At 48.3% G+C, this 27,742-nt stretch overlaps 1 protein-coding gene across 2 annotated transcripts in view; it reads left to right on the top strand.

Moving 5' to 3' along the window:
• LEO1 (LEO1 component of Paf1/RNA polymerase II complex) overlaps nucleotides 1-26,948 on the top strand; it is a 36,106-nt gene extending 9,158 nt beyond the window's left edge. Inside the window, exons 3-12 of one of the 2 annotated variants that reach the window (XM_075530548.1) lie at nucleotides 1,247-1,351; nucleotides 8,707-8,801; nucleotides 9,365-9,510; nucleotides 10,594-10,678; nucleotides 15,380-15,474; nucleotides 15,920-16,054; nucleotides 17,193-17,328; nucleotides 19,385-19,571; nucleotides 21,609-21,706; nucleotides 26,717-26,948. In XM_075530548.1, the coding sequence (XP_075386663.1) occupies nucleotides 1,247-1,351; nucleotides 8,707-8,801; nucleotides 9,365-9,510; nucleotides 10,594-10,678; nucleotides 15,380-15,474; nucleotides 15,920-16,054; nucleotides 17,193-17,328; nucleotides 19,385-19,571; nucleotides 21,609-21,706; nucleotides 26,717-26,881 (1,247 nt within the window). In that variant the 3' untranslated portion in view covers nucleotides 26,882-26,948. Of the gene's footprint in view, nucleotides 1-1,246; nucleotides 1,352-8,706; nucleotides 8,802-9,364; nucleotides 9,511-10,593; nucleotides 10,679-15,379; nucleotides 15,475-15,919; nucleotides 16,055-17,192; nucleotides 17,329-19,384; nucleotides 19,572-21,608; nucleotides 21,707-26,712 lie in introns of both variants that reach the window. The other variant, XM_075530547.1, reaches the window with a different exon arrangement.
• Nucleotides 26,949-27,742: the final 794 nt, after the last annotated feature.

The raw sequence follows: 27,742 nt of genomic DNA, 5'->3' as shown, positions 1-27,742 counted from the left end.
ATCTCGTTTATTTATTTATTTATTTATGTGATGGCCATCTTGATTAGGTTGGAAGTCTTCCTAAAGTTTTTTTCTGGATTGCTTCATTTTCTTCAGGTGACTGATTGTATTAATTACATCTTTATCCTCTCTTCTTAGAGAGTTTAAATAGGAAGGACTCTTTTTCTCTGTAACACATACCTCGCAGGATATCATTCAAGACCACATTCTTGCAGTCTTAGGAGGGAGGTCAGAATATTTCCAGAGATGGATACAGGTCTGTGTAAAATATGGGATGCCAGTAAGTATTCAATAACCATTCAGAGTTGAGTTGTTTGTTTGTATTGTTATCAAGATATTTAATATTCATAAATATTTAATACCTACTGCTCGCCAGTCAATTCTAACTCCAATCGACCCTGTAGGACAGAGTAGAACTGGCACGTCTTTCTCCCGTGGCTGGTGGTCTTGAGCTGCCCACCTTGTGGCTCTCAGAGCACTTTAATCACTGTACCCCCAGGACGCCTAGTCATGCACTCTTCCAAATACTAGCTGGCTAACGTAAGGTGAAGGCCATAGGTAACTGACTACCCTGCTTAACGTTTACTGATTATACAATAGTCCTGTTCTACCCAGATCTTTTTATGTATTTAATGATACATTTGTTTTATGATGTATTTAGTGATATACTCCTTTCCAATATTTTTACTTATTGTTTTTTTCTTCTGAAATGAGTCATCTGTCAATACAATCATACATATTTTAATACTACTATTCTCATTTCTACTGTATTTCTGTTTAAAGAAAACCAATGTTGGTTTTAAATTTAACTTTTAAACTTAACCTAAGAGTAAAGTTGATTTTGTGTATGTGCATATACACTTCTGTTATTTTAACACATGTAGAGAGCTTTGTACAACCCCCACCAGTCAGCCTACAGAACAGTCTGTCATCAAACCCCCCTCCTGCCGTTGCTTGTAGTCGCACCCCCACCTCTAAACCCTGCAACCACTGATCTGTTCTGCTGCTTTAGTTTTGCCTTTCCGAGATGTCATGCAAATGGATTGACTCATTTCCAGGAGCACACCGCATTGAGATTGATACGTGTATGAGGTCGCCCATGTTTATTACTGCGCGGTGTTCCATCATTTGTATGTACCACCGTTGGTCTCTCCCCACGGCTGCTTTAAGAACCTATTGACAAGCATGTACGTTCTAAGCTGGGGTTCAGATGTGATCATGCAGAAGGTCTCCCTTTCTTTTACAGAATCTGCAAGAGGCAGTGACAGTGATGACGAGGTTTTACGAATGAAACGCAAGAATGCGATTGCGTCAGATTCAGAAGCAGAGAGTGACGCTGAGATGCCAAAAGGTATCCCAGTGCCTCGTTTAATTTTTCTTTTTCTGAGTTGTGTTTTTGGTGAAAGCGACCAGAGAATTCGGTTGTTTTGAGCAGTTTGATACGGGTCATTGGGTGACATTTGTTATGCTTTCCATAGTGTGTTGGCAGCATTTCCTCTTAACTGGGTTCTGGTTGCCTGATGCCCAGTGTTCTGCCTCCCTGCCCCTCGGTCTTTGCTTTAAAGCAGCAGTTCTCAACCTGTGGGTTTGGGGGTCGAATGACCTTTTCACAAGGGTCGCCTAAGACCATCGGAAAACACATCTTTCTGATGGTCTTAGGAACCGAGACACCGCTCCTCTATCCGTCTTCAGGCAGGTCTGCCCACCTGCAGATACACCCACTTAGAAGTATCCGTTATGATGACATCATCGAGCCAACCCCATCACGTACACCCCATACAAATACAGGTGTATGTGATAGGGTTGGTGCCATAATGTACTTATGTGGACCAGCTATATGTGTAGAGAGCAACTACTGTGTCGAAAGCAGCTGCTGTGTTGAAAGCAGGTTCTCTGTTAAAAGGAGCTACTATGTTGAAAGCAGCAGTATTAGAGGTAAACGACACTTCATGAATTATAATTACTGGGTAAACAAAATCATGTTCTGTACAATCATCAACTACTGAAAAAAAATATCTGTACCATGGGAACTTAATCTGGATGCTGATCGGTCTTTTTATATTCAGCTGTGGTTGATGTAAATATCGCCTCCTTTTGATAATCACAGTTGTGTTAAAAAAAACAAACCAACACAGAATGGTAAACCATAGGAAGCTTTAATGAACTTTATTGACTGAACTATGCCATCTATCTTCTTTTGTATTGTATATATTATTTTCATTAGCAAACCATACCATGACAATGGATCATGTAGAGAAGAACATTAAGAAAAGAAAATATAGTCAGGATTTTTTTACAATACGGTTTTACCTCAATAACTACAGCAGGAATTGAGAAACCGCAATGTATTATTTTTGTGAAGTTTATCTGCCGAATCTATGAAGACAGATAAACTTAAACGCCGTTTTGATAGCAAGGATCCGTGCTGTGTTGACAAGGATGCCAACTATTTTAGAAGCAAAGCTGATGGACTCAAGAAAGCCAGACCTGACACTGGTGGCAAGTACCACAAACAAAACATAGCAGCCATTGAAGCTTGATGTTTGGTGGCACTTAGAATTACCAGAGCTATGAAACCTCACACCATTGCTGAGGATTTACTATTGCCAGTGACCAAAGACATTGTTTGAGTTATGATCAGAGACGAATTTGTTATGAAATTGAGTGCAATTTCCTTATCTAACGACACTGTCCACAGAAGAATAGATCACATGTCTGCTGATATTCTTGATCAGGTAATCCAGGAAATTAAATCTGCTCCATTTCCAATATTTAGCATCCAGCTTGATGAATCTACAGATGTTGCAAACTGTTCAGTTACTGGTTTACGTGAAGTACGTTAATGATGGCGACTTTAAAGCTGAGTTTATTTTTTGCAAACCTCTTGAAATGAGAACTGCATGCGATATATTTTGACACAGTTGGTTCATTTCTGAAAGAGCATAAGATCTCTTGGGAAAGGGTTTGTGGTGTTTGCACAGGTGGTGCTCCAGCTATGCTAGGATGTCGATCTGTATTTCAATGTATAGTACTGAATGAGTCACCAAGAGTCGTTGAAACTTACTGTACGATTCATTGGCAAATATTAGTAACGAAGACACTGCCAAAGAGTTACAAGAAGTAATGAAAAGCGTCATAAGTTCTGTCAATTTTGTAAAGGCGAGCACTTCCAACAGCTGGCTATTTTCGTAACTGTGCAACGAGTTGGATGCGCAGAATAGTGCTCTGCTATTTCACACTGAGGTGAGATGGTTGTGGAGAGGAAAAGTTTTAAAACGTATTTTTGAGCGTCGTGATGAACTCAAAACGTTTTTTAATCAGCAAGACCACAGTTCGAAATACTTTTCAGCGATACACGTGAACTGCAGAAAATAGCTTACTTGGTTGCCATCTTTGCCATCTTGAATGAGTTAAATTTCTCACTGCAGGGACCAAAGGCAACATGTCTTTATTTGTCTGAAAAGATAAAGTCATTCCACATGAAACCAGCTTTGGCAAAAAAAATTGGATGAAAATAAAATTTACATGTTGCCTGCCTTATCTGCTTTCATTGAACCAGACAAAAGGGTTACGGTGGTAATTCCTGTGAAAGAACACTTGCCCATGCTGTGTGTTAGCATTTTCTAAAGAGACAAAACCAGATTGCTAGTAATTTTATATATACACTTAGATAGATAGATAGACAGATAACACAGACAGTTAAATTATAAAGCAGTACAAATGGCTCAGTGCAACTCACTCCCGTGAGACAGCTGTGAGACACTGGCAGGCCTTCAAGTCTTGAGGGCCGCCAGGTAGTCCTCTGTAGAGAAATTCAGGCTATCCGGGCACAGGCAGCAAACAGCAAGGCAGGTCATCAACAGTCAGCCAGGTCACCAACAGTCAGTCAAGAGATGTAAATTCCAATTGTGTGGTGAAGCAGATCTTGAAGGAACCTCAAATTACAGCGACACAATCCACAGGATAGGTGTCCCACAGGTAGTGTAGCTTGCAAATTGAGGCAAAGAACAAGCAAGCACACTGGTACGATGATCAAAGAGCAAGAGACAAGAAAGGTGAGGCTCGCCAAGCCATTTATCTCTCTACCCTTCAATTAATCCCACATGTGTTTATCGGCCAGGCTGGCACAATAAACTACCTCAATCCACCTCTTGCCAACCTGTCACCTGTACACAATTCTTTAGCCATATATAATTATATAATTTCCAGACATTGATGAAATCACACTTATACTTATGAATCATCTATCATACATATATATGAAAACACACTGAGTCCATTTATATCTGATATATCATACATTAACAAAGGAAAGATATGCAATAAGCACATAAAAAGAAAATACATTGACAATTACAAACTTTGCTTTTGCAATTGATTATTGGTTGTAATTGATAGGTAGAACTACCTTCTTCTACTACCCATTCTGTATTACCTTTGCCCTCAGCAAGCACCTCAGCTGGCTGTAGATTTTTGCCTGGTGGGGTGACCCAGACCTTCATTCTTGAGGGGTCTGGGTCATTATAAGTCCTGTCAGGATTGGGTTGCTGTAACTTACCATTTACTTTAATCACAGGGTATAGTCGCACTAAGAGTCGGCCTATGGGATCTCCTGGATTTCCAGACATGTTCTTCTTTACCTCCATTATGTAGCACCAGTCCAGTTTCTCCTTGGTAATCAGGATCAATCACACCACTTAATACAGTGACACCCTTCCTGATCTGTTGATCCAAAGGCATGAGAAGCCCAAAGTGCCCAGGGGGCATTCTCAGCTGCCAGTTCAGTGGAATCCGTGCTGTGTTTCCAGGTGGGAGAGTTCCTTTCTTCGGGACCAGGACCTCCAGGCCTGAGGAACACAGGGTTGCTGGGACAGGAAGCAAAAATGCTGCAAGGGTATCACTAGGAGTAATAGTGAGTGGTGCCACTCCAGCTTCCACCCTTTGGTTCCTGGACCCATGAATTCTGGCTATTGGAGACACAGCACCATATATTGGCCGCTGGTTTAGAGCGTATACAGCTTCCTGGAGAACATTGCCCCAGCCCCGCAAGTTGTTGCCACCTAGTTGGCACCGTAATTGTGTCTTTAGGAGCCCATTCCATCATTCTATCAAGCCGGCAGCTTCAGGATGATGAGGAACATGACATGACCAGTGGATTCCATGGGAATTGGGCCCATTGCCGCACTGCATTTGCTGTGAAGTGAGTTCCTTGATCTGAAGCAATGCTATGAGGGATGCCATGCCGGTGGATGAGGCATTCTGTAAGTCCACGAAGAAATTTCATTGTACTTTCCAAATCTACCCGTCACCCCATTTTCACTTGCCAGAAGCCATTTCACAGTCAACCTTGAAGATGTTTCTGAGATAGCACAAGAATTTTTGATGTGGTGAAAAAGAAGCTATTTCAACCTTCGCAGTGATGTTGGCTTTTACGCATACTGTCTCAAAACAGCAATGTAGTTCACTGTTTGTTGTTTTTTTTAACTGTTGTTATATTAAGACTGCTACCCATGCTACACCATGCTTCAAGATAAAATTTCATTTATTTGTAATTAGAAATAAATATTTCACAATATATAATATATTGTTTTTGTGATGAATTATTGCTTTAATTATGTTTAATTTGAGAATATATCCTACATATCAAATATTTACATTATGATTCATAACAGTAACACAATGACAGTTGTGAAGTGTCCATGAAAATAACTTTATGGTTGGGGGCCACCACAACATGAGGAGCTGTATTGAAGGGTCGTGGCACTGGAAGGTTGAGACCCCCTGCTCTAGAGGAATGGCTCATCTTCTGGTCTCACTGCGATGATCTTGGGTGCTCTCCTCACAGGTGCTTTCTTTTGTTGCCAATCTGTTATTTTACTGAGAGGTGGCTTTGGGATAGATAGGGTTCAAGGTTTAAAATGTATTGCAGGGGATTAGGCTTAGGCAGTTCTCTAGTCTCAGCTGGCCCAGTAAACCTTTTCAAAGGACTTTTCAAAGAATTTGAGTTCTCTTCCTTGTGTTTCTCTTGGATCGAGGGATCCAAAGACTACACTCTGCTCCTGGCTCTTCTTTCTTGGTGGTAGTGAGGGTCCCTGTACCTCTCTCTGCGGTGACTCATTTTAAGCCATAATGGGTTTGCAGAACTGACCAGTTCCCACTTTAGGGCTCTGTACGCACCGTATTCGGGACCTTCAAAATGCTGTGGAATAATGAAATAAAGAGATAATGGGAGTTTTGCCATGAACGGATTAAAGCCCCACAAGGATGCCGTGCCCCCTGTTTACATTGTGAGTGTCAATACGGTGGGCGTCCAGCGTCCCTCACATTTGCGTAGTCCTACCGAGTCAGTTTGCTGAGAGTTACAAAGCCCTGTGAGAGCCACGGTGAGCGACTCCCAGCTTGGCAGATGCACTCATTCATCCTTCTTTGGCTCACAGCCACTGTTGGACAGACTATACCAGTACTGCTCTCGGCACGTCAAGCAGATGAGACCCCGCTGTAGGACCCGCGTAATGAGGCAGGGCGGCTCGCAACACGATGAGTAAATGTGAGCACCTTAGCCCTGACCTCAGAGTCGTTTTTTTGCTCCTGGCGCGCAAAGTATCCTCCTCCTTGTCCCCTAATGAGACCAACCCCGGTGTATTTCTGAGAGAACTTGCTGTGGCCATCCATGAATCGCACAGAGCGTAAACACATTTCTTGTGGAATGAATTCATGCACGCATAAACTGGAACACTGGTAGCAATACATTGTTACTTTTCTTAATAGCTGTGTTAGCATATACTTCAGTATCACAAAACATTCTGCTTACTCTCCGCCTTCGTTATTTTGTGCTGTTATAACAGAAATATACTACAAGCCGAATGTATTTTCTCATAGTCTTAAAAGTCTGTCCAGATGTGCGGTTCTAGCTCTCGGGAATAGTTTCCCAAACTGTCTTGGCCTACCTTCTACTTTTCAGGAAAAAAATTACTCAGCATTTCCACCCCCAGTCCCACCCCCCCCCCCCCCCAGGCCATAGCAACTTGAGTCCTGTAGCCTACAATCCAGGATAAAGTGTAGGTATCTGTTTTTGCCACGTCATTCCCTTCCAGCACCCTCCACGGAGTGGTACTGCCCACTTTGGGAAACACTGTTCTAGAAGGCTTTTTCATTGTTGGCTAACAGTTTAGGAGGAAGGTCTTTGTCTCCTGTCACTATCTGTGGACCTTTGTTTCTTGGAGCTCTCCATGTGTCTTGGCATCAGTCCTCCCCGAGTTAGGTAGTTTCCAGTGCAGGAACCCTGGGTCCAAAGGATAAGTTCTGCTTCTGACTCTTCTTTTCTGGGTGGTAGTAGGCCCCTTTGTCTTTGCCCCCTTGTAGGAGAAAGTGTTGTCGGGAACATCCCAGGAAACTTGTTAGAGCAGAACGGGTCCGTGATGGGATCAACGTCATCCTGCTGGTGTATCACATTCGGTCACAGCATGGAGTTCATCACATAACTGCCAAACCACTGAGAATCATGACCTGGGCAAGCTGGCATACATTTTGGGAGAACACAGTTCCCCTGTGACTTGCTCACATAGAGTATGTTGGATAATGGTAATAGCCAAGAAGAAGCTATCAAAGTGTTGTCTGGGTCCGGGTGAAAGTTGTAGTTTTGGTTATTTGATCACCTGGATGAACTTGTCAATACCTTGGCCTTTTACTTCCTTCCCTCTTTTTCAATGATGTTGCCTTCTCGTTAACTCACTCTCCTCTTCTTTCCCTAGACCAGTGGTGCTCAACCTTCCTCGTGCCGTGACCCTTTCACACAGTTCCTCATGTTGTGACCCCCCATCCCAACCATAACATTATTTTTGTTGCTACTTCATAACTGTAATTTTGCTACTGTTGTGAGTTGTAATGTAAATATCTGATAAGCAGGATATATTTCCATTGTTACAAATTGAACATAATTAAAGCATAGTGATTCGTCACAAAAACAATATGTAATTATATATTGTGAAATATTTATTTCTACTTACAAATAAATGAAATTTTGTCTTGAAGCACGGTGTAGCATGGGTAACAGTATTCACATGGGGTACTTGTATGTGGGCGTATCTACAGGTGGGCGGACCTGCCTAGAGACAGGAGTGGTGTCTCGGTTCCTAAGACCATTGGAAATAATGTGTTTTCCATTGGTCTTAGGCAACCCCCAAAGGGGTCGAGACCCACAGATTGAGAACTGCTGCCCTAGACTATGTCATTACCAATAGCAATGATCTTTCTTTAATCCACCTCTTGTCTTTCTGATTGGTTCCCCGATAACCCACCTTGAACTACTCATTTTCACAGAGCACAGTGGTGGTGCTTTGTCTGAAGGTCTGACCTGAAAGACTTAGGGCCTGCATAGAGAGGGAGCGATCATGTTGAGCCTCGAGGTCCTCAGGTAGAAACTTGGCCTGTGGCGTGCTGCCACCTCCACTTTGAGGATCTCTGCGACTGCGACTGCAGGAGGACACGTGGGCTCCGGGGCACTAAAAGGAAGGGAGAGAAGTGCCTCCTGTGCCGCTTTGCCCCCGCTGGCGCCGCCCCTCCCTGCCGCAGACGTGCTGCTCGACCTTTTGAAGGCCGGGAACCCAGTTGTTTCTCTGTGGGGTTTCTGCTGCCCGCTTAATGATTACCTTTGGAGAACCTTCAGTATAGAAATTAATCCTGTTCATCTTTCCTCCATTGTTGAAGATAATAGTGGAACCATGGACCTCTTTGGGGGTGCAGATGATATATCGTCAGGGAGTGACGGGGAAGATAAGCCACCCACTCCGGGACAGCCTCTTGTGAGTAAAACTACTGCCGTAACATGACCTGAGCCTCTGGTTCAAAGGCTGAGGAGAAGTGTCAGGCTAAGGGATTCACTTTGCTTAGGAGAAGATGTTGACAACTGAATTATACTTTGGAAATAGAATCAAGAGACTTGAAAGGGAGGGTTGAAGTCACTCTCCAGCCTGAGGTTAGCCAGGCCTTTGGGGGCTGTACTGTGAGGGCCTATGATTGAGAACCATTGACTTGAGTGTCATGTTGGTGACCATGCTAAGAAATGTGTGCTAGTTAATGCTCTACCTTGATATTAATTGTTATCTCTTATTGAATGGTTGATTGATATCCTTCTGCTAATATTTGCAAGCTCTATTTGTCAATACAAGAGATTTTCTTGTAGTGATGCATTCAAACCAGTCTGTTGGGAGTCAGTGGGTACAGGTAGAGAGTGAGGATTGCCTTCGCCCTGCAGTAATGGTGGTCTAAGTGTGCTTTTGCCCACGACGTCCCTAAGGGACAGAGTTTGAGCAAAGCTGTTCTAAGATCTCACCGAACTCTGGAATTTATCTGATTCCTTTACTAGGATGAAAATGGATTACCCCAGGACCAACAGGAGGAAGAGCCAATTCCTGAGACCAGAATAGAAGTGGAAATCCCCAAAGTGAACACTGATTTAGGAAATGATTTGTATTTCGTTAAACTGCCCAACTTCCTCAGCGTGGAGCCCAGGTAAAGCATCAGTGAAGCATTTTCCTCCATGTTGACTAGGGATGCGAGGAATGTTGCCATGTTATTTCACACAGTTGATTCATCATACCAAAGAATGGAAGATTCCTTATGTGTCTGTAGAAAAAAGTAAGCCTATCCTGTGATGGAAAAGCACGGGATGTTTTTGTTTTGTTTTTCATTTTACTGGGGGCTCTTCCAGCTCTTAGAACAATCCATACATTGTCTTGTATCAAGTGCCCTTGTACATATGTTGCCATCATCATTTTCAAAACATTTTCTACTTGAGCCCCTGGTATCAGCTCTTCTATTGTGTCCTCCCTCCCCCATTCACCCACCCTCGTGAACCCTTGATAAATTATAAGTTATTATTTTCATGTCTTACACCTTCCACTGCCTCCCTTCACCCACATTTCTGTTGCTTGAGTGTGTGTGTTACACAAAGATCGTTGGCGATCAGTTCTCCCTTTCGCATGGAATGTTCTTAAGGGAGATTCTTAGCAGTTTGATACTGTCTTGTGAATTAATTTACAGACACCCTAAGGCTTCCAAGAGATTTTGGCCAGTGAAACCCTGCCCTGGCCGAGGTTGAGTGTGAGGAGGTTTGTTAGAGAAGCGGCCGAGGTCGTTTGCAGTAGCCGCCGCGGGCCAGGAAAGCTAGTGGCTTTGGAGCCGGTGGGGCCAGCCGCTCACCAGTGTGGTTGACAGCGGTGGGCGGTGCTGATACCCGGGAGCGGCTGAATGGCTCCCTCAAACAGAGGGGTGCGGAGGCTGCAGCATGTGGGTCTGTGCTTTGGAAGGACTTACCGTATAAGAACAAAGAGCATTTTGAGTAAACATTTAGTTTGCTTATACTTTATTTTCAACAGTGTGTAGTAATACCAAATTTTCAGGCAGTATGGTAATTTGAATTCTCCCTTGAAGTTGAGCATAAAGATCTTTTTATGATTTAAAATTTTTGTTGGTAGTATTCATATTATAAACACTTTAAATATATTGGTTTGTATTCGTAGAGATAGCATTCCATAATGGTAATAATCATCCTTACCAAACATGATTAATAGTTTATTTAAAAAACATTTGCAGACCTTTTGACCCTCAGTATTATGAAGATGAATTTGAAGATGAGGAAATGTTGGATGAAGAAGGTAGAACCAGGTTAAAATTAAAGGTAACCCTCTAAACTTTACTCTTATTTTCTTTTGCAAAATCGAACCTGAACTAACTTGAGCTTTGGAAAATGAGGTTTCTTTCCCCCAGTTCCCTGTGCTATCAGCGAATGACTAGTCTACGTCCTCAGAATAATTTTAGGAACAAAAACACATACTTACTCCTCATTTATCAACACCATTACATTCCAAGGACTAAATTGTTGTATGACAGTATCTCTTATGCTTCGGTGACTAAACGTGCCTTAAGCCCTAAGGAGTCACTTTGGGGACAAGCTGGTGGGGCAGCACCCTCTCCTGCAGCTGCTGGGTAGGAAAGATAGGAGAGTCAGTTTATGGCAGTATGCTCACCTCAGCCCCTCTGAATGGCCCATGTGGAGGTGAGAGAAGAGAGTGAATCTTCACGATCTTGGGATATTTATAGGTAGCCATGAAACATGCATATCCAGTAGTTTCGGCCATCACAAGATGGGTGGAGTCTGCAATAAGGTCCCTAAGCTCTAGGTGAGGAAACCTCAGACCTGCATTGGGGGAAGGTGTGAGGGGACTGGATGTCACGGCGGGAAGAGATAGATGCAATAGGATGTCAGTTTCTGTAAGGAGATGCAATCAGCCATGTGCTCACTTTGAGGCAGCACAGCTCTCAAGGGAGAATCCGTGGGAATGCTACCTAAAGCAGGATCGTGTACTTGGACTTTATCTCTAACTTAACCAAAGCAAAGGCTCTCCTACTAACTTTTCAGATTCTCTCTGTTATCAAGGAATATGGTCCTTGTCATATATCCTCTGTGTTGGTTTCCCACACTCGCTGGCTAGACCCCCACTGTTCAGGAGCATAAGCGCAGAGCTGGGGGCCGGTGGGATCAGGACACAAACAATGTGTCCTGTCGGCGACCCTCTGCCCCTCTTTCAGAGACTGGCTGCCTGAAACTGCAGGCCAGCTGGGTGCCCGAGGCTCAGAGCAGGGTGCGGGGGCCCCCCCGAGCCCTGGCTGCTGTGGAGATCAAGGCTGCGGCTCAGGAAGGAGACTCTTTCTCTCCTTCGAAACACAGGGGCCCTTACTTCCCTGTATGATGATTTAAGGAGTTGTTGCTTTTGCTCTTTCTTTTTTTAAACTCCTTCCCTAAATATGGAGTGTCAGCTCATGAGATAATAGTGAAGAGTAGATGTGGAACTTGATTTTAAAAGATGTCACTTCTCTTTTTGAAATAATTTTATTGGGCTCATATAACTAAATTAAAAATTTTTTTTAAATTTTTAAAATGTAAATCATGTTATTGGGGGCTCTTAACATCTATTATAACCATCCATCATTCCATACATCATTGTGACAAGCACATTTGTACATGTGTTGCCATCATCGTCTTTTTTAAAAAGAATCATTTTATTGGGGGCTCATACAACTCTTATCACAATGCATCCATCCATCCATCCACTGTGTCAAGCACATTTGTACATTTGTTGCCATTATCCTTCTCAAAACATTTCTTTCTACTTGAGCCCTTGGTATTAGCGCCTGTCCCTTTTCTAACTCTTTTTTTTTTTAACTGTCTCTTCTTTCTATAATCTTTGTAAAGATCATTGTATTGGGGGCTGATCTCTGATTCTTACATTTCTTTGTGTCTCAGTTTTATTTAGTCAAGGTTATTCAGAGCATAGCATGCGCCATTTCAGCAACTTCTCCGTGTACACACTGGCGGCATCGTTACATTCCTTGTGTTGGGTAGCTGCTCAACCTCCTTTCTGGATTGTTCCTCCGCGGTAACGGAAGCTCCCTGCCCGCCAAGATTCCTATGCCATCTTTCAAGGTGCTGTCAGTTTGAGCCCATGTAGATAATTTGTAAAGAGTATAGTGCTCGAGGAAGACCTTTAAACTTTTTTTTTTCAAAATTAATTAAACCAAACAGCTTAGTTTTAAGACCACTTCAGTTTTTGATGTAAAAATGCTTTCTAGGCAATCAGTTCCAGGGATTCACCTATCTTTCATGACTCCAGGAAGTCCGGAGTCCATAGGATGGAATGTTCTGTTCTGCATCTGCCCCCTTTTGATCACAATTCTTTGGTAGAATCTGATCAAAACGTCCAGTAATGATAGCCAGGTGCCATCCAGTTCTGGTCTCATGCCCAGGGAGGCAGTTGTTCCCAGAGGCAGTTGGTCACACATTCCGTCTCTTCATCCTCATCCCAGTCCCAGTCTCCTTGTCTGTGTGTTTGCTCCAGGTGAACAGAGATCCAGTGTCAGGCTCTGGATGGCTGCCTGTAAACTTTTAAGACCCCGGTGCTCCTCAGCAGACCAGGAGGCAGAACAGAGGCATTCAACACTTTTAGCAGGCCACTTAGCTGGGGTGCCCCAGGAAACCGTGACCCTAGCTCTCCAAACCAAGGAACCAAGTTCTATAAGGTGTTTATACATAGACTGCCCAGGCAACTCCTCTGTTGTTGAAAATAACGTTCGTCTAAAAGCTTTGGCAATTCAAGTGTTTACAGGTGTTCAACGTATTGACAGCAATGGCAATACTTGGCTGTATGAGTCCACCCTTCATGAGCTTTCTCCATCACCACCTGCTGTGTGGGAGAGAGGCCGGGCAGGGTCTTGGAAACCACATGCGGCGGGTCCACCTCACTGTCCACGGCTGCTGGGAGTTGGCATAGACTTGACGGCACTAGAATGGGTTTAGGCTTTGGATGGCTCATGACCCTGGCATGTCTCATGTATGTAGTGGTCATTGGAAGGTATCTTCTCAGGTATGTGCTACCAGACAACACTATAAAACAGTGTTCCTTCCGAGTACAAAATGTGGGTGTTTAGCGCAGGCTGCTGCCTTTTAAAACTCTGGTGTTGCGCGGGAACGAGTTCTGAACCCTTTGTTTGGTGGCTGTGTTTAAAGACGAGGCTGGCCATTTTGAAGTGTCCTTAAGATTTTGAAGAGAGCTCATTTGTGGTCTAGATAATGCCTTAGTGAACAGTGAGCACTGTGTGCCTCTGGGTCAGCCCCTGTCTTGGCTGTACTCCCCTGCGCCTTTCAGCCCAGTGGGCTGACTACAGGCAGCGTGCCCTGTCCCAGCCTCCTTGTGATCAGAATCGCCTTACATTCTAGAAAGCATTTTCCAGACGAGCTGCTCAGTTCATAGAAGCCCATCTGTGTTTGAATATTCATGTGTGCTCACTTGGAGCGAGAGGGAAGACGGGACTAGCAACAGCAGATTGTTTCGTTTTAATTTTTTATGAAGGAAAACTTGAAGCATTTACAGTTGGAGTAAGATGAGTACAAGCACTTCGGCAGTGGTCTGTCTGTGGCCAAGTCCTGCCCCTGCTCCCAGACACTGTTGAAACAGCATTCAGACATGACATCATATTTAACTCATGAGCATTTATTAAGTTCTTGAACCAGCTGGCTGTATAGTTATTTATCTAGCTGGTGAGGATTAACAAAGGAGGAAACAGATCAGAATTGGCAGGGGGCCATGCAGGCCTCAGTTGCAGAGACAGTAGTAGCAGGTAACCGAGTGGAGATCCCCAAACGGGAGTGAGGTGGCAGCAGGTGCTGATTTTCCGGCAGATGGTGGGGGAGGAGACAGACACTGCCACGGGGAAGCCTGGTCTTAGACCTGTGGTTTCCAGAATGCCGCTTCTCTTGGCGGCCACCATATCCCCGCAAGTGGCCCCTTTTCTCCTTGTTGACTTTGGTTTCCAGGAAGCAGCTGGGGTGAGTGGCTGGCATTTAGCAGGCCCTCTTTTGCCGGAAGCCCCACTGAGTTTTAATTTCGGTAACAGTGTTTCCCATATCTGGAGGCTGTTGAATGTTTTCTAGACCTCTCGGATATTCCGCACGGTGTTTGCCTTCTCCTTGTAGTTCATCTCTCCCCTCGTGCCTGCCCATGCTTGTAAGCATAGGCTCTCGTGGGAAGTTCTCTAGAGGCTTCTGTGACTCGAGCTCCTGGGCAGCTGGTCTCCCTGGCTGTCTGCTGACTTGTCACTCGTGGGATAGGGTCTTAAGTGCTTCTTAACGTTTTGTTGTCAGCTCACCTCGGTGGTGCTCACTGTTTTCTGTGAAATCCGCTCTCTGAGGTTTGGGTGAGTGCCGCGTGAGCTCTGGGAGAGCAGCTGCCGTGATGGCTTGGCTTCGAGTCCCGTGCCCCCCCTCCACACACACACACACACACACACACACACACACACACACCACCGACCGCAGTGCAGTTAGGACAAAGCTGCGCTCAGCCTGTTCAAACCTAGGGCTTTCCTTCTCACAGGGGCACTTCCTCCCCACACCCCCCTTTAACTCCTACGGGGAGCTGCCCTGTCTCTCAGACTGGTTAGCCCAGTCTCTTTTCCTGGTTTTCATAGGGCTTGTTAGCTGCTTTGCATGCTGGTCACATTTCTCTACTGGGCGGTTGTAGCCCTAGGTCCTCAACTGTCCCTCCTCACTCTCAGGGTGTCTCCCAGCTTCCCAGCACGCCCTCGCCCTCACCATCTGCTGGCCCGCCACTCCCTCTCCTCTCAGCAGGAGGAGCTCAGCAATTCACTGAAGCGTCTGTTCCCCTGTTGTTAATTTATCCAGCGTCTTCAGGTGACTGAAGCAAGAGGGTCTCAGAGCTCTCTGTCCTTCTGTCACCGTGCGCCCATGCTTACTCCTTGACATGTTGGGCAGGAGGAGAGACCCTGCAGTCGGTGGAACTGATGCACTTGTATTTGGAAACAGGTAGAAAACACAATACGATGGAGGATCCGCCGGGATGAGGAAGGAAACGAGCTGAAAGAAAGCAATGCTCGGATAGTCAAGTGGTCAGATGGAAGGTGAGCGAGCTCAAGCTTCTGAAGAGCACGGAAGACCCAGGGAGCAAGGTCCGCGAGGGACCTTAGTTTCTGAAGGACCGAAACTAGGTTGCATAGAGTGCCGCCACCGCGGAGAAAGAAATAAGTCTTGGGGTCCTGCAGGCTTGTGGGAGACATTAAAAACGCGCCTGAAATATGGTCTTCCTCACTGGCTCCAGCTTCTGTTTGGCAGTTTAATAATTTGTTCCCACCATTGCGCACTGCTCACTCTGAGTTGACGTTTTGCAAACCGTCTCTCATGGGGAAGATAAGGGCTGGGTAACTCATGCCACACTGTGTCCCATTCTGCCCTGCTGCCTGCTGGGCAAGGAGAGCAGAGCAGGCCGATCACCTTGTGCGTGAAATGGAAACAGTGGCACGAACACGTTGTGATGTGACTAACCGGTGGCACATTTCTTGTTTCCAGCATGTCGCTGCATTTGGGCAATGAAGTGTTTGATGTTTACAAGGCCCCCCTGCAAGGCGACCACAATCACCTGTTTATAAGACAAGGCACTGGTCTGCAGGGACAGGCCGTCTTTAAAACCAAGCTCACCTTCAGGTAACTCGGCTGCTCGGCGCAGTGCTGCTTCCAGTCAAAGCACTGGAATGTGGATGTGCTTGAAACGCCTGCCTTGCCGGCACACGTAGGTTCTTAGTTCTGAAATTCATAGGCTATTTTGTCCCGAGTGCTAAATGGTGACCGGGTCTTAGGGAACCAACCCAATGGACTAGACACTTACATAAACCAGGACATGACTGGATTACTTCCCAGGATGAGGCCTACCGAGAGGACTCGAATGCCTGCCTCTGCTATCAGTGTGTCCTTTCTTTGTAGTCAAGTGGACGCTGAGGTCAGTGGTGACTCGGGGGTCAGGAAAGGGGGGAGGTGACTGATGGGAAGAGGCTTTGGCTTCTTGCCCCACTGCAGAGATGTGCCCCAAGGTCAACTGAATGCTCAGGCCAGTTGGTGGGTGCGCTCTAAACTGTAGGAGCTACCTAGACCATTCCTTCTCTGCTCTTGCTCCTCCTCAGCAAGGCTTGTCTAGAATGGCAGAGGGCTCTTGGGGAGCTAGCCTTCTGCGAATCGCATAGGCTTTGGAGTCTGCCGCACCCACTTCCATTTAGGTGACTGCACCGCTCTCGCTCTCTCTGCCACAGACTCCCAAACCTATTGCCAGCGAGTTGATTCCAACAGAGCCCCCTAGGGCAGAGGCAAACTGTCCCGTAGTTTCCAGGGCTGTGCATCTTTTGGGAAGCAGACTGCTCCATTGTTTTCCCCAGGAGTGACTGCTGGGTTCAAACCGCCGACCTTTCAGTTAGCTGAGTGCTTACCCATTGTGCCATCAGGGCTCCGTGTAGCTTCACTGCCCTGTAAAATACAGTTCATCTTAGTGCCTCACTGGGGAGTAGTGACAAGTAAATTCTGTACAAAGCACAGAGCCCACGGTCAACAATTGCTGGGGAATCTCCGGTCGCTGCTATGGTGATGGGGCTGCACCCGGCTGGCTGGTGGTTGTCCTGCCTCCATTTTCCCTCAGTGAGCCACAGAAGGAGCTCACTTAGCCATCTGGTGCCACCTGGTGCCTGTGTGGTGAACAGGCAGTGGCCGCTGGCCCTCGCTCGCTGTCAGGTGCTCTGGCTGGCTGGAGTGTGTGCGGTCCGTGGTGAGAGAGACGTTTTTGTTCATTTCCCAACAGACCTCACTCCACAGACAGTGCCACGCACAGAAAGATGACCCTGTCTCTGGCCGACCGGTGTTCAAAAACACAGAAGATTAGAATCTTGCCGATGGCTGGTCGGGATCCTGAATGCCAGCGCACGGAGATGATTAAGGTACGTGTGCTAAACGTTGTCCTGAGATTGGCGGCATATTAAGAACGGCATTTCCCAAAATATTTGTTCGTGTCATCTCTCCCTCTCACTGACACAGTCAGGGAGTTGGATTCATTGGCTCAGCCTTTGCCAAACAGTGGGAGGCTCGCTGGGAGGGGGAAGCAGGCACGCGGCCGACTTCGCCCCCACTGAGCTCCGCCACCAGCTGGTGCGTGAAGGTGAGCTCATCACCTGTGCTCAGTGTAGCACCAATGGCAGACGTTAGTGGAACTGCTCATGAGGCCGTTTTAAATAGAATTCGTGGGAGTACAACCAGAAGTTTGGGAAAGTACCTAACAGAACCCGATGAAAACTGAGTGGCCATCAAGTGGCTTCCGACTCAGGGCAGCCTCCCCGTGAGCCACGGCAGACCCACGCCATAGTCTTCCATGGCTGTTTTCCGCATGCAGATTGTCAGGCCTCTCCTCCAACGTGCCTCTGGGTGGATTCGAACTTCCAACCTTTCAGTTAGGAACCGAGCGAGTTAACTCCTTACGCCACACTGAGACTTCCAAGGCTAAGTGTAGGTGTGGTTTCTGGGTCAGTTGATAACATTCTGTCGGGTCAGTTTTCAAAATTGAAACCATTGCCACCGAGGCAGGAGTTCCCTTCTGTGGCACTGCCCCTGCGTGCGGGAGGGGGAGCTTGCGTTGTTGGCGCAGCACTTGCTGTGAGACGCAGCGTGCAGGGGCTCAGTTGGGTCTTCCCAGATCCCTGCTGCATCTCAGTCAGCGCCATGCCCGCTTCGTGGGTTTACATTTCTCTCTCTCTTTTATTTCCCCCAGTACTGTGTTTTTGGTGAAAGTGTACGCAGCATTCATACTTTGTGTGGAGCTGCCCCCATCCTTCTCATCTGTGCTTTAGGGGGAATGTGGGTGGTTTGCTGACTGGTGTCGTTGCGTAGCTATTGGTTTCTCTTGAAGGAGCGCAGTCCTCACAGGTGCCCTTGTTTATTGAATGAGCCAGTCTGCTCCCAGATGACAGGTGACCTCAGGGCTTTGAGGGTGTCTCGGCTCGGTTTATGTTCCTCAGTGCAACTGAGTGAGGCCAAGAGAGTGCAGTTGCCGCTGGGTCTTTCTTGCTAAATAACTCCCAGAAAGGCCCTTTCCAGGGCCCCTTCTCTCTCCTCGTTGTACCCTTTGCTGGTGGGCCCGGGCTGACTTGTGCAGGCTCAGTGGCAGTGCCGAGGGAAAGCCGCTCTGGAGCTGACTTTGTGGGGAAGTCGGAGGGACCTGCAGATCCAATCTCCCCATTGTAGACCATCTTGATAGCTCCCCCTCTGTCCTCTCTCCGTTTGCCACTTCCCCACCTTCTGTGGAAAAGCAGACACGGATCTACTATTGTGCTGCCAGTCTCCACCCCACTGGCAGTTGTTTCTATTCCGTGCTCAGAACAGCCTCAGTCTGCCCGAGTGAATCAACCCACTGTGGAGACGTGGAGTTGTGTGCATCAGTGCAGAGCAAATGAAGAAGGACCATCTTCTTACCTGAAATCCAGAGTATTTCAGATCCTGTCCCTGCCTCATGAATGCTGGCATGCGAGTGCCAAGCAGCTGTGTGGGAATTGGGGCTCACCGTCATCTGTGGTCAGGAGCCGGGGGCCCTGGGCCAGAAGTATCAGGGAACCGTGGTAGTTTGGATCCTGGGGGATCCGGGGTGTATGGTTCGGGGTGAATGTAAACGATGGTCCAGGAAGTGAGTTCCGGCTCCCACTGGGCCTGGCAGGGTGTCTCCGACTGGTGGTTTGAGCCTGGGCTCTGACCGCAGAGCGGAGGGTGCGGCGGGCTCCCAAGGACCTGCGTGGGCCTGTTTGGGTTGGGCTGGTGGTGTGTGCGCGGCCACGTCTGCTCCGCAGCCCGGTGCTACCTTCCTCTTGACTGAAGGGCAACCAGCAGCATCCCCGTGGGGACAGAGATGGGCTGTGGGGACAGCGGTTCTCCAAAGACGCTCAGAATGGAAAAGTAGGCTCCAGGAGACCCGCGCGTGCTTGCTAAGTTGCTAAGTCTGTTTCTTCACAGAAAGAAGAGGAGCGTTTGAGGGCTTCGATCCGCCGGGAGTCCCAGCAGCGCCGCATGCGGGAGAAGCAGCACCAGCGGGGGCTGAGCGCCAGTTACCTAGAGCCCGACCGCTATGATGAAGACGAGGAGGGCGAGGAGTCCATCAGCCTGGCCGCCATTAAAAACCGGTACAAAGGGGGCATTCGAGGTGAGTGGGGCAGACGGGATTTCGGGCCTGGAGATGTATTCTTGGCTGCGGTGGCCGCTGGACACGGCGTTTCTCTGAGCGCTCCCTGGTGTAGGTCCTTGCTCAAGTGTCGATAACCTAGCCTGGTGGACGCATCGCAGTACGGAGCTACCCACTCGGACTTCGGGCGCACCCTGGGTGGGTTTCATGCCTCGTTGTGGCCCAAACCTGTTGCCGTTGCTATGGAATGAGTCCTGACTCATTGCAGGACAGCAGGACTGCCACAGAGGGTTTCGCAGGCTGTGATCTGTAGGGCAGCAAGCTGCCACCGCGCTCCCCCTGCCAGCAGCTGGGCGACCCGCGCCACAGTGAGTGCTTAACCACAGGGCCACCAGGGCTGAGTCTGCCCGGCTACGAAGGAATCGGGTGACTCGCAAGAAATCACAACCTTCAAAACATTGTGGGGAAAATGCAATTAAACAATAACTGGGACTTTTCCGTGAAGATTTGAGTCCCCCTCATAATCGGTACGTATGGAGTGGGGAGCAGTCCTTGTTCCAGGATCATCTGGCTCTTGAGATGATCAGTGTCCCCACTTGGCTGTTTCCCAGAGTTGTCCCCCACCCAGCCGCAGCCAGCAGCGAGATGCCCCCCAAACCAGAAGGAAGCAGACTTGGGCGGACACCTGGCCCTGCCTGCCCTAATCCCAGCTCGGCCGCTCGCAGCAAGTCACATCACCTCCCGAACCTGTGAACTCGTCGGGAAAAGAAAGGATCTTTCCCTAACAGGAGTGACCGGGAAGGCTGTGAGGACTGAACGCTGTGCTGCCCGTAGCGTCCTTGGCCCTGGGCCTGGCACACGGCCAGGACGAAGTCGGGCTGCGGAAACCCATGTGTCGTTCTCACTGCTCCTCAGCTGTGGACAAGTGACTGCCCATCCCTGGCTCCCCCGGGCCTCGTCTGAGAAAAGAAGGGCGAAGCCTCAACCTCCTGTCCTTGGAGTCACTGTGAGGCGCACCCCGGGGACCGTGCAGGCTGGCTTTTGTCATTAAGCTGTTTAAAGTGTCAGACCACCCAGATGTGCCTTTCTCCGGCCATCCTGCAAAACTCTCCTCCTCTCGACTTGCCCGGACTCCACTGTTTGGGGAGCTGTTACACTCAGTCTGCCTGTTCCTTCTGTGGGACTGTGTGTCACAAATAGGCTAAGTGCTAACCCCCCACCCCATGGGTGCCTCAGAAGAGAGGCCTGGCCATTTGCTTCCAGAAGGCCACGGCCTTGAACCCTGAGGGAGCAGTTCTACTCTGCGCACCGGGGTCCCCATGGGCCAGAATCCACTCGACAGCAGCAGACCGCAGCAGCACCGGAGAGCGAGCGTCTCCCTTCTGTCAAGGCCGCTTTGGAACAAGGTTAATGGTGGAAGTGGACCTCACGGGAAAGACACGAAGCCAAAAACATGTTCTTTGAGAGAGCAGTATGTGTTAGCTCATCGGAGGATAAAAGCCAAAGGTCAGTCGCCAGCAGCATTCAGGTCTATAGCCTGGTCTAGTCAGCCCAGGTTGGGGGGAAGGGAAGGTTGACAAGCTCCCAGGTCGGGTTTGGCTTGGTCCACCCAGAGGCTCATCTGAGTTTGGCCGTCAGAATAGCTTGCATTTAGCTACATCGACTTCTGAATTGCCCACCTGGCAACAAATGGACCCCAAACCACCCTTTTGCTTTGAGTGTCCATGTTTATGTTGTAATGAACTGTCTTCTTTCTGAAGCACTGACCCCAGCGGATCGCTTGCTTTGGAAAGTGAGTGACGGTTGGCTCTTTTGACACCTGACAGCGGTCAGATGAACTATTTTTGTACTTTGAGAAGTCGAGTCGGCTTTGTTTTGACACGACAGCAGTGAGGGTTTTTTTTTTTTTAACTTATATTTATCTTTACGTACAATTTTTTAAAAAAATCTCTTCTTGGGGAAATTTGCAAAGGGAACTAAAAACAGTTCCTTAGAAGGAACTGGCAGTAAGGAGTCCATGTTAGAAAGCCCAGTACAGTCTGTTCGCTTCCCTTTCAGAGGAACGAGCCAGGATCTATTCTTCGGACAGTGATGACGGATCAGATGAAGACAAGGCGCAGAGGTTACTCAAGGCCAAGAAACTCAACAGCGATGAGGTAAAATCACAACTCCGCCATGCTAGGGGACCGTCTGCCCAGTTGGTATCACTAACTCATGAAGGAAGGGGAGCTCATAAACTAGGCAGGCACTAGCTGTCTGCCCAATTGGGGAAGTACAGTGAGATGCATGCAGAACCAGAGGGCCTGCTTCGTGGCCCCCGGTGCGCAGAGGTGTCTTTCTCGGGGTCTTCAAGAATGAGTAGAAGCCTGCAGGGTGCCCAGGTGGTCATGGTGGGGCAATACAGGTAGACGGACAAGCGCATGGCCTTCGTAGCCCATGGCTCATCTAGAGCACCAGAAATTGTGTACTCGTTAGCAGTGCCCTTTGGCACACATTGCTCTGCAGGTCAGTCCCATTAAGTTTTAGTAGGAGGTGTTTGTCAGGCCAGGAACGCTTTAGCTCTGCCTTCTCTTGATTCTCTCTGGTCTGTGGTTTAACTGGTTATGTTTGAATGTGCCTTTAGACTTAAGCTTCCCCACACCGTTTCGAATAAAGGCAGTTATTTTTGGAAGACTTTTGGAGCTGTTTTCCTTACGGACTGCCTCCCCACCCCGTGGGCAAGGCCTCTGAGCCACTGCTGTGGGTGCCAAGTGGGGCAGGAACCTCTGCGGGTCTGTTTGCCTTTGCCCCAGCGAGTCATCAGGGCCTGCGATGTGTGATGCCGCACCCGGGGTAGAGTCTGTTTTGCAGTTTGGGACGGGGGTAAGGAGGGGCGCCAGCTGCTTGGAGCCTTCACCGAGGATTTGGCCTCCTCTCCCAGTGAGGCTTTGAATCCCTAGATTAGGAGCTGAGGAGAGAGCCCTGCTCTCTGGGCCACAGACGCTGGCTGGGTAGAGAATTGTCCAGTTGAGCCGAGCGGCTCACGTGCCGATCTCACTGTTTGCCCTCAGTGTTGGTAGATTTTCTCCAATGTGTCTTCATTTGCTGTATGCCCTTAGGACAATTTCCAGACAAGGCCGGTGCTTTGTGATTTTGCTTTTTCAATTTGGCCAGGCTTAGTTTTCTCACTGTGGAGTGGACTCATGAAACCTCCAACACTGCCACCCTGGAATGGGAACATCTTTGGGATTGAACTGGGCTTTGGTGTTGTTCTGAGTGGGATTCATTGGTTAGACCTTTACTTACCTTCTAGTTCATGTCTTCATTCTTCAGCTGTGTCTAATTTCTTCACTGAGCTTTCAAGAGTTACATTTTTTATTTTTAGAGATCCTTTTCTTAATTCAAACTTCCCATTTTTAAAACATTTTAAATTAAAATATCATTTTATTGGGGGCTCTTAAAACTTATTACAATTCATACATCAGTTGTATCAGGCAGGCATGTTTGAATACAAGTTGCCATCATTCTTTTCTAGACATTTACTTTCTATTGAGCCCTTGATATCAGCTCCTCTTTTTAACCTCCTCCCACCCTCCGTGACCCCTTCATAGATTATCAATGATTATTTTCATGTCTTACACCAACCATGTCTCCTTTCCCCATGGTTTCTGTTGTTCTTCCCCCTGGAGGGGTGTGTGTGGTTGTGTGTTGATCATTGCGATTGGTTTCCCCTACCTCTCCGCCACCCTCCCCTGACCCCTATCCTTGTGGTTTCGATAACTCCCATTCCTTCTCCTGGATTCTGTGTGCTGTGAGTTCTTATCTCTTATCTATACCTGTGCATGTTCTTCGATCTAGTTCAGAGTGAGAGGCAGCACTGGGGTCATAGAGGGCGACGCTAGGAAGCCTCAAGGAACCAGAGGAATATAGTGTGTTTCATCGATGCTTTACTGTACCCTGGTTGACTCATCCTTTCCCTCTGGCCCCTCTGTAGGGGGATGTTCCATTGTCTATAGATGGGCTTTGGGTCTCTGTTCCGACCCTACTCGTTCTCAACTATATGTTTTATCTTGGTTGGTTGTGGGTCTTCCGATGCCTGGTACCTCGTCCTAGCAACACCTCATGATCCCACAGGCTGATGTGCTTCTTCCACATGGGCTTGTTGCTTATCTGCTAGATGGTCGCTTGTTTTACATAAAGCCTTTAAAACCCCAGATGCTACATCTTTTGATAGCCAGGCACCATCCACTTTCTTCACCACATTTGCTTATGTGCGCATTTGTCTTCAGCAATTGTGCCAGGAGGGTGAGCAACACAGGACAGTTTGTTAGAACAAAGTATTGTATTGAGGGAGGGTGTGAGCAGAAGTCTGTCTGCTACTTCAGTGTATTGCCATATAAATATATATATACATAGGCCAACACCACTATTTTTGTGGATTAATGTATTTACATATGTACACACCTATGCTTATACCTCTGTTCATAGCTTTTCTTACTAGATTATTCCTCTGTTTCCTTTTACCGTCTTTCTGCCCTGCCCTCACGCTCGCCCTACATAGTAATTTCTCAGCTAGATTGCTGTTGCTCCAACACCCCCAGGATCTATAGCCTCCTTGTTGTGGATTTTAATTCCCTAGTTGTTCCCCTGTCTGTGGCGTTGTTTGCTCACCACACCCTACCCCAACCCCTTTTTCCCCCCAAGTCCCTCCGGGACCATCGGTCCCATTGCTTTCTTCTCAAGCTTACTTTCCATGCCTGTCTTATGTATGTAGGCAAGCCAACATTGGCATAGACCAAACAAAAAGAAAACAAAAGATTGGTAAATGAAAATTGAAAAAAAAACACAATTTTCATTTCCTCCTTTTATGCTTTAAATATTTTTAACCTGTATATGTTGTGTTTTATTATTTCAGTTTCTGAAAGGTTTACCTGTCTGGTCTTAGTACTTATTATTTTTCTTATCTCTATGCATGGCTCTTTATTTCTCAGTGAACTTTATGATTGATTGATTGATTGTGTCTCCTATTGATGGGAATTTTTAAGTTTCCCATGGTCGCTGAAAGCAAAACATCCTGACGGAAGCCTTTGTAAACGGAAATGGTATGAAGTGAGAAGCCATTGCCATGAATTTATATGGGAAATTTTTTAGCATTTCCAGACCCAAAGATTAACCCACCAAGCCATGTACAGAATAGCTCATAAATCTTAAAGCCACATGAACACAGTGTTTACAGAGGCGGTCAAACTTGATGCTGAGAGGCTGGGTGCAGTCCCTGGGGAAGGAGCTGGGGACACCCTCTCTGCTTGGGTGCACTGCCCCAGTGCTCCTGGCCCTACAGCACATCTTTCTTCACAAGATTTCCCTCAGCGTGGTTGGTCAGTCGTTTGTGACCAAAGAGGACGGCTGAAGGGCAGGAGCTTCTTCATCTCCTGCATCAGCAGCCTGGAGCGTTTGGACCGTCGCCTGGGGAGAGAGGAGTGCCGGTTTGTGCTTCTCGGTTTTCACGGGAAAGTGTTTTTTCATCCTTCACCAGTTCTTGTTTCAGATGGGGACAGATCCTGTGGGTTAGAACAGGAGTCGGCCCGTGGCCCCTTTCTGGTTTCTATGAAAGTGTCCTCTCTGCTGTTTCCCCGCCCTCGCGGCAGAGTTGAGTCGTCGCAGCCGACACGAAGGAAGCCTGGCGCGTCCCTTACCTGGCCCTGCACGCCCGTGGGCCGGCCTGGTCAGACGGATGTGGTTCACCCTGGCGGTCGAGCTGCCATTAGCGGGGCGCTGGCTGCAGGCTCTCCCCCGCGCGCCCGAGACTGCGGGCGGGCGGGAGGCCGGTCACAGTGCCCTCCGGCCCCGCCGAGGACAGCGGCGCTTCGTTTCGCTCTTCCCTTTGATGCGGCCCTGCTTGGGCGCGGTTAGCTGCCCTCGGGGCATGCGTGGTGGCAGGACCGCCCTGCGCGCTCCCGGTGCCTGCTCTCGCAGAGGGCTTTCGTGACTTTGGCCTTTCGCGAATGAGTTTCCTCGAGTTCTTTTCTGTCGCGCAGCAGGACCGTTCCTCACCAGTCACTGCTGAGTCATTCAGCCCGCGGTGCCCCGTGGGCATCGGGCGGACTGCGCCCAGGGTTCTCAGAGACGGGTCCCTGGCCCTTTCTTGCAAGGTGCCTCTGGGCGAGAGCGGCAGAGCATCTGCAGGGCGCAGTGCAGCGCGGCGCTGGCGGCACACGGCTGCCCCCCCAAGCAGTGCTGTCTCTCTTCTCGCCAGCAGGGGCCGGGGACCGAGAGGGACACGTGCCCTGCGACTTCGGGGCCCTTTTTCATTTCCACCAGCCGAGCGGGGCAGTTACAAACCTCAAACTCCGCGGCTCCATGTTGGCTCCTATGAAGTCTCCCAGCTGCCTGCTGCAGGAGCTAGCCTCCAAGAGGCTGCCCTCCGGGCCCTGCCATTGCCCGCCATCTGCCCCAGGGCGGCCCTGGGCTGCGCTGGTCCATCCTGATTTCCACACCATGAGCCCAGAGACGCCCTGAGCCACGGGCTGTTTCCCGCAGTCCCTGGCGTAGGAGGCCTGAGGTCGCTGCCCGCCGCGAGGGCCGGCCTGGTTCCTCCCGTCCGTCCGCGGGGCTGCCGCGTGGAGTCGAGGGCGACGCAGTACGGGCAGCGCAGCGGCGGAGGGTCATTGATCGGCTTCCCTTTTCAGGGAGGACTGAAGTCACTGAAACGGGAAACCTGTAAAGGGGGGATTTTTGTCCCCCATTAATTTTGCAGGCAGCCAAATCTTTAGAGTCCCTCAGTGACCGCGAGGGGGAGTTTTCTGTTCTCCAGGGCGCTGGGCAAGGGAGGGCCCCAAACGAGAGAAACGGAGCCCGCGCGGAGGAAAGGTTACCCGGCCCTTCCTCGGGTTGGGAGAAAGAGGTTCCCCACTGAGCCCTTACCCCGGCAGCTCTCCCCGCGGGCACCTTTCCTATCTGTCCCGAGCCGCCGGCAGTGGCCCCGGAAGAACTCCAACACTGATGTCTAAGGGCCTCTCACCCCAACAGACAGAGCACTGGCCTGGGCCTTAAGCACTGCTTGTAAACAGTTAGTTTGTGAGTCCCGGTCAGTCGGCGCCAGGCTGTTGTTGGTGCACCTTCCTGGGAAAGTTCTCCGTGGGTGTTCAGAGGTTTGTTTGTTTGTTTGTTTAAATCTGTTTAGGAAGGTGAACCCTCTGGAAAGAGGAAAGCAGAGGACGATGATAAAGCCAACAAGAAGCATAAGAAGTATGTCATCAGTGATGAAGAGGAGGAAGAAGATGATTGAAGTACAAAATGTGAAAGCAGTTTATATAGCTCAGTGTACAGTTTGTTTTATAAATATGATATAAACATGAGTTATTTTGACCGAAATGATTTGCTGTGGTGTAATTTTAATTGTAATAAAAACCAAATTTTTAAAAGCAGGTCTGTGTTCAGGAAGTGCCCTTTCCCAGTGCAAGTTTATCTTTAGAATTGTTCACACTGGGTCTTAGGTTTAGTGGCGTCCCAGGGTGGTACAAATGGTTAACAGTGCTACCCGAAAGGTTAGAGGTTTCAGCCCACCCAGGGGTGTGACGGAAGAAAGGCCTGGCAATCTGCTGTGAACAAGCAGTCCTCGGAAACACTGGAGCACACTGCTACCGATACCCCTGGGCGCCTCCTGAGCAAGAACCCACCTGATGGTGCCTTTCGCTCCTAGGTGTCTGTTTTCTCTCCTTTCATCCCCCCAAAGAGTGTGGTCACGGGGGCTGGAAGGAGGCCACAGGGGCAACTGTCAGGAGCAGAGTTTAAAGGGGTAAAGAGAAGCGTCAGTGATTGCATTCGGTCTAAGGGTAGCCATGCAATAAAATATCACAGGTGGCGATTTAAGACCAAATTGTGCCCCTGCAGAGGCACTTTGCCCTCTAAAGGCTCTAGGAGAGAGACCTTGTCGCCACAGCTTCTGCTGACTTGGCAGCTCAGGTAAATGAGTTCAGTGCAGGATCCAGACCTAGCAAATTACAAGTGTGTTGAACTGGGTTGACTAGAGAAAGAAGTCCAGTCACATTCATTTTGTGTGAGAGAACTTCATATCAAGAAATAATTATTCATAAGTGAAACAGCCAAGTCCAGATCCAAGTCCATCTATTCAATATTAGCCCATGAATTCCTCCTCAGACTCACACAGCACATGCAATGATGCTGAAAGCAGGAAGATGATAGGCTGCTGG

This window comes from Tenrec ecaudatus, chromosome 14 (genome assembly GCF_050624435.1).
Source record: "Tenrec ecaudatus isolate mTenEca1 chromosome 14, mTenEca1.hap1, whole genome shotgun sequence".
Lineage (NCBI taxonomy): Eukaryota > Metazoa > Chordata > Mammalia > Afrosoricida > Tenrecidae > Tenrec > Tenrec ecaudatus.
This window is presented reverse-complemented; position numbering and strand designations above follow the sequence as displayed.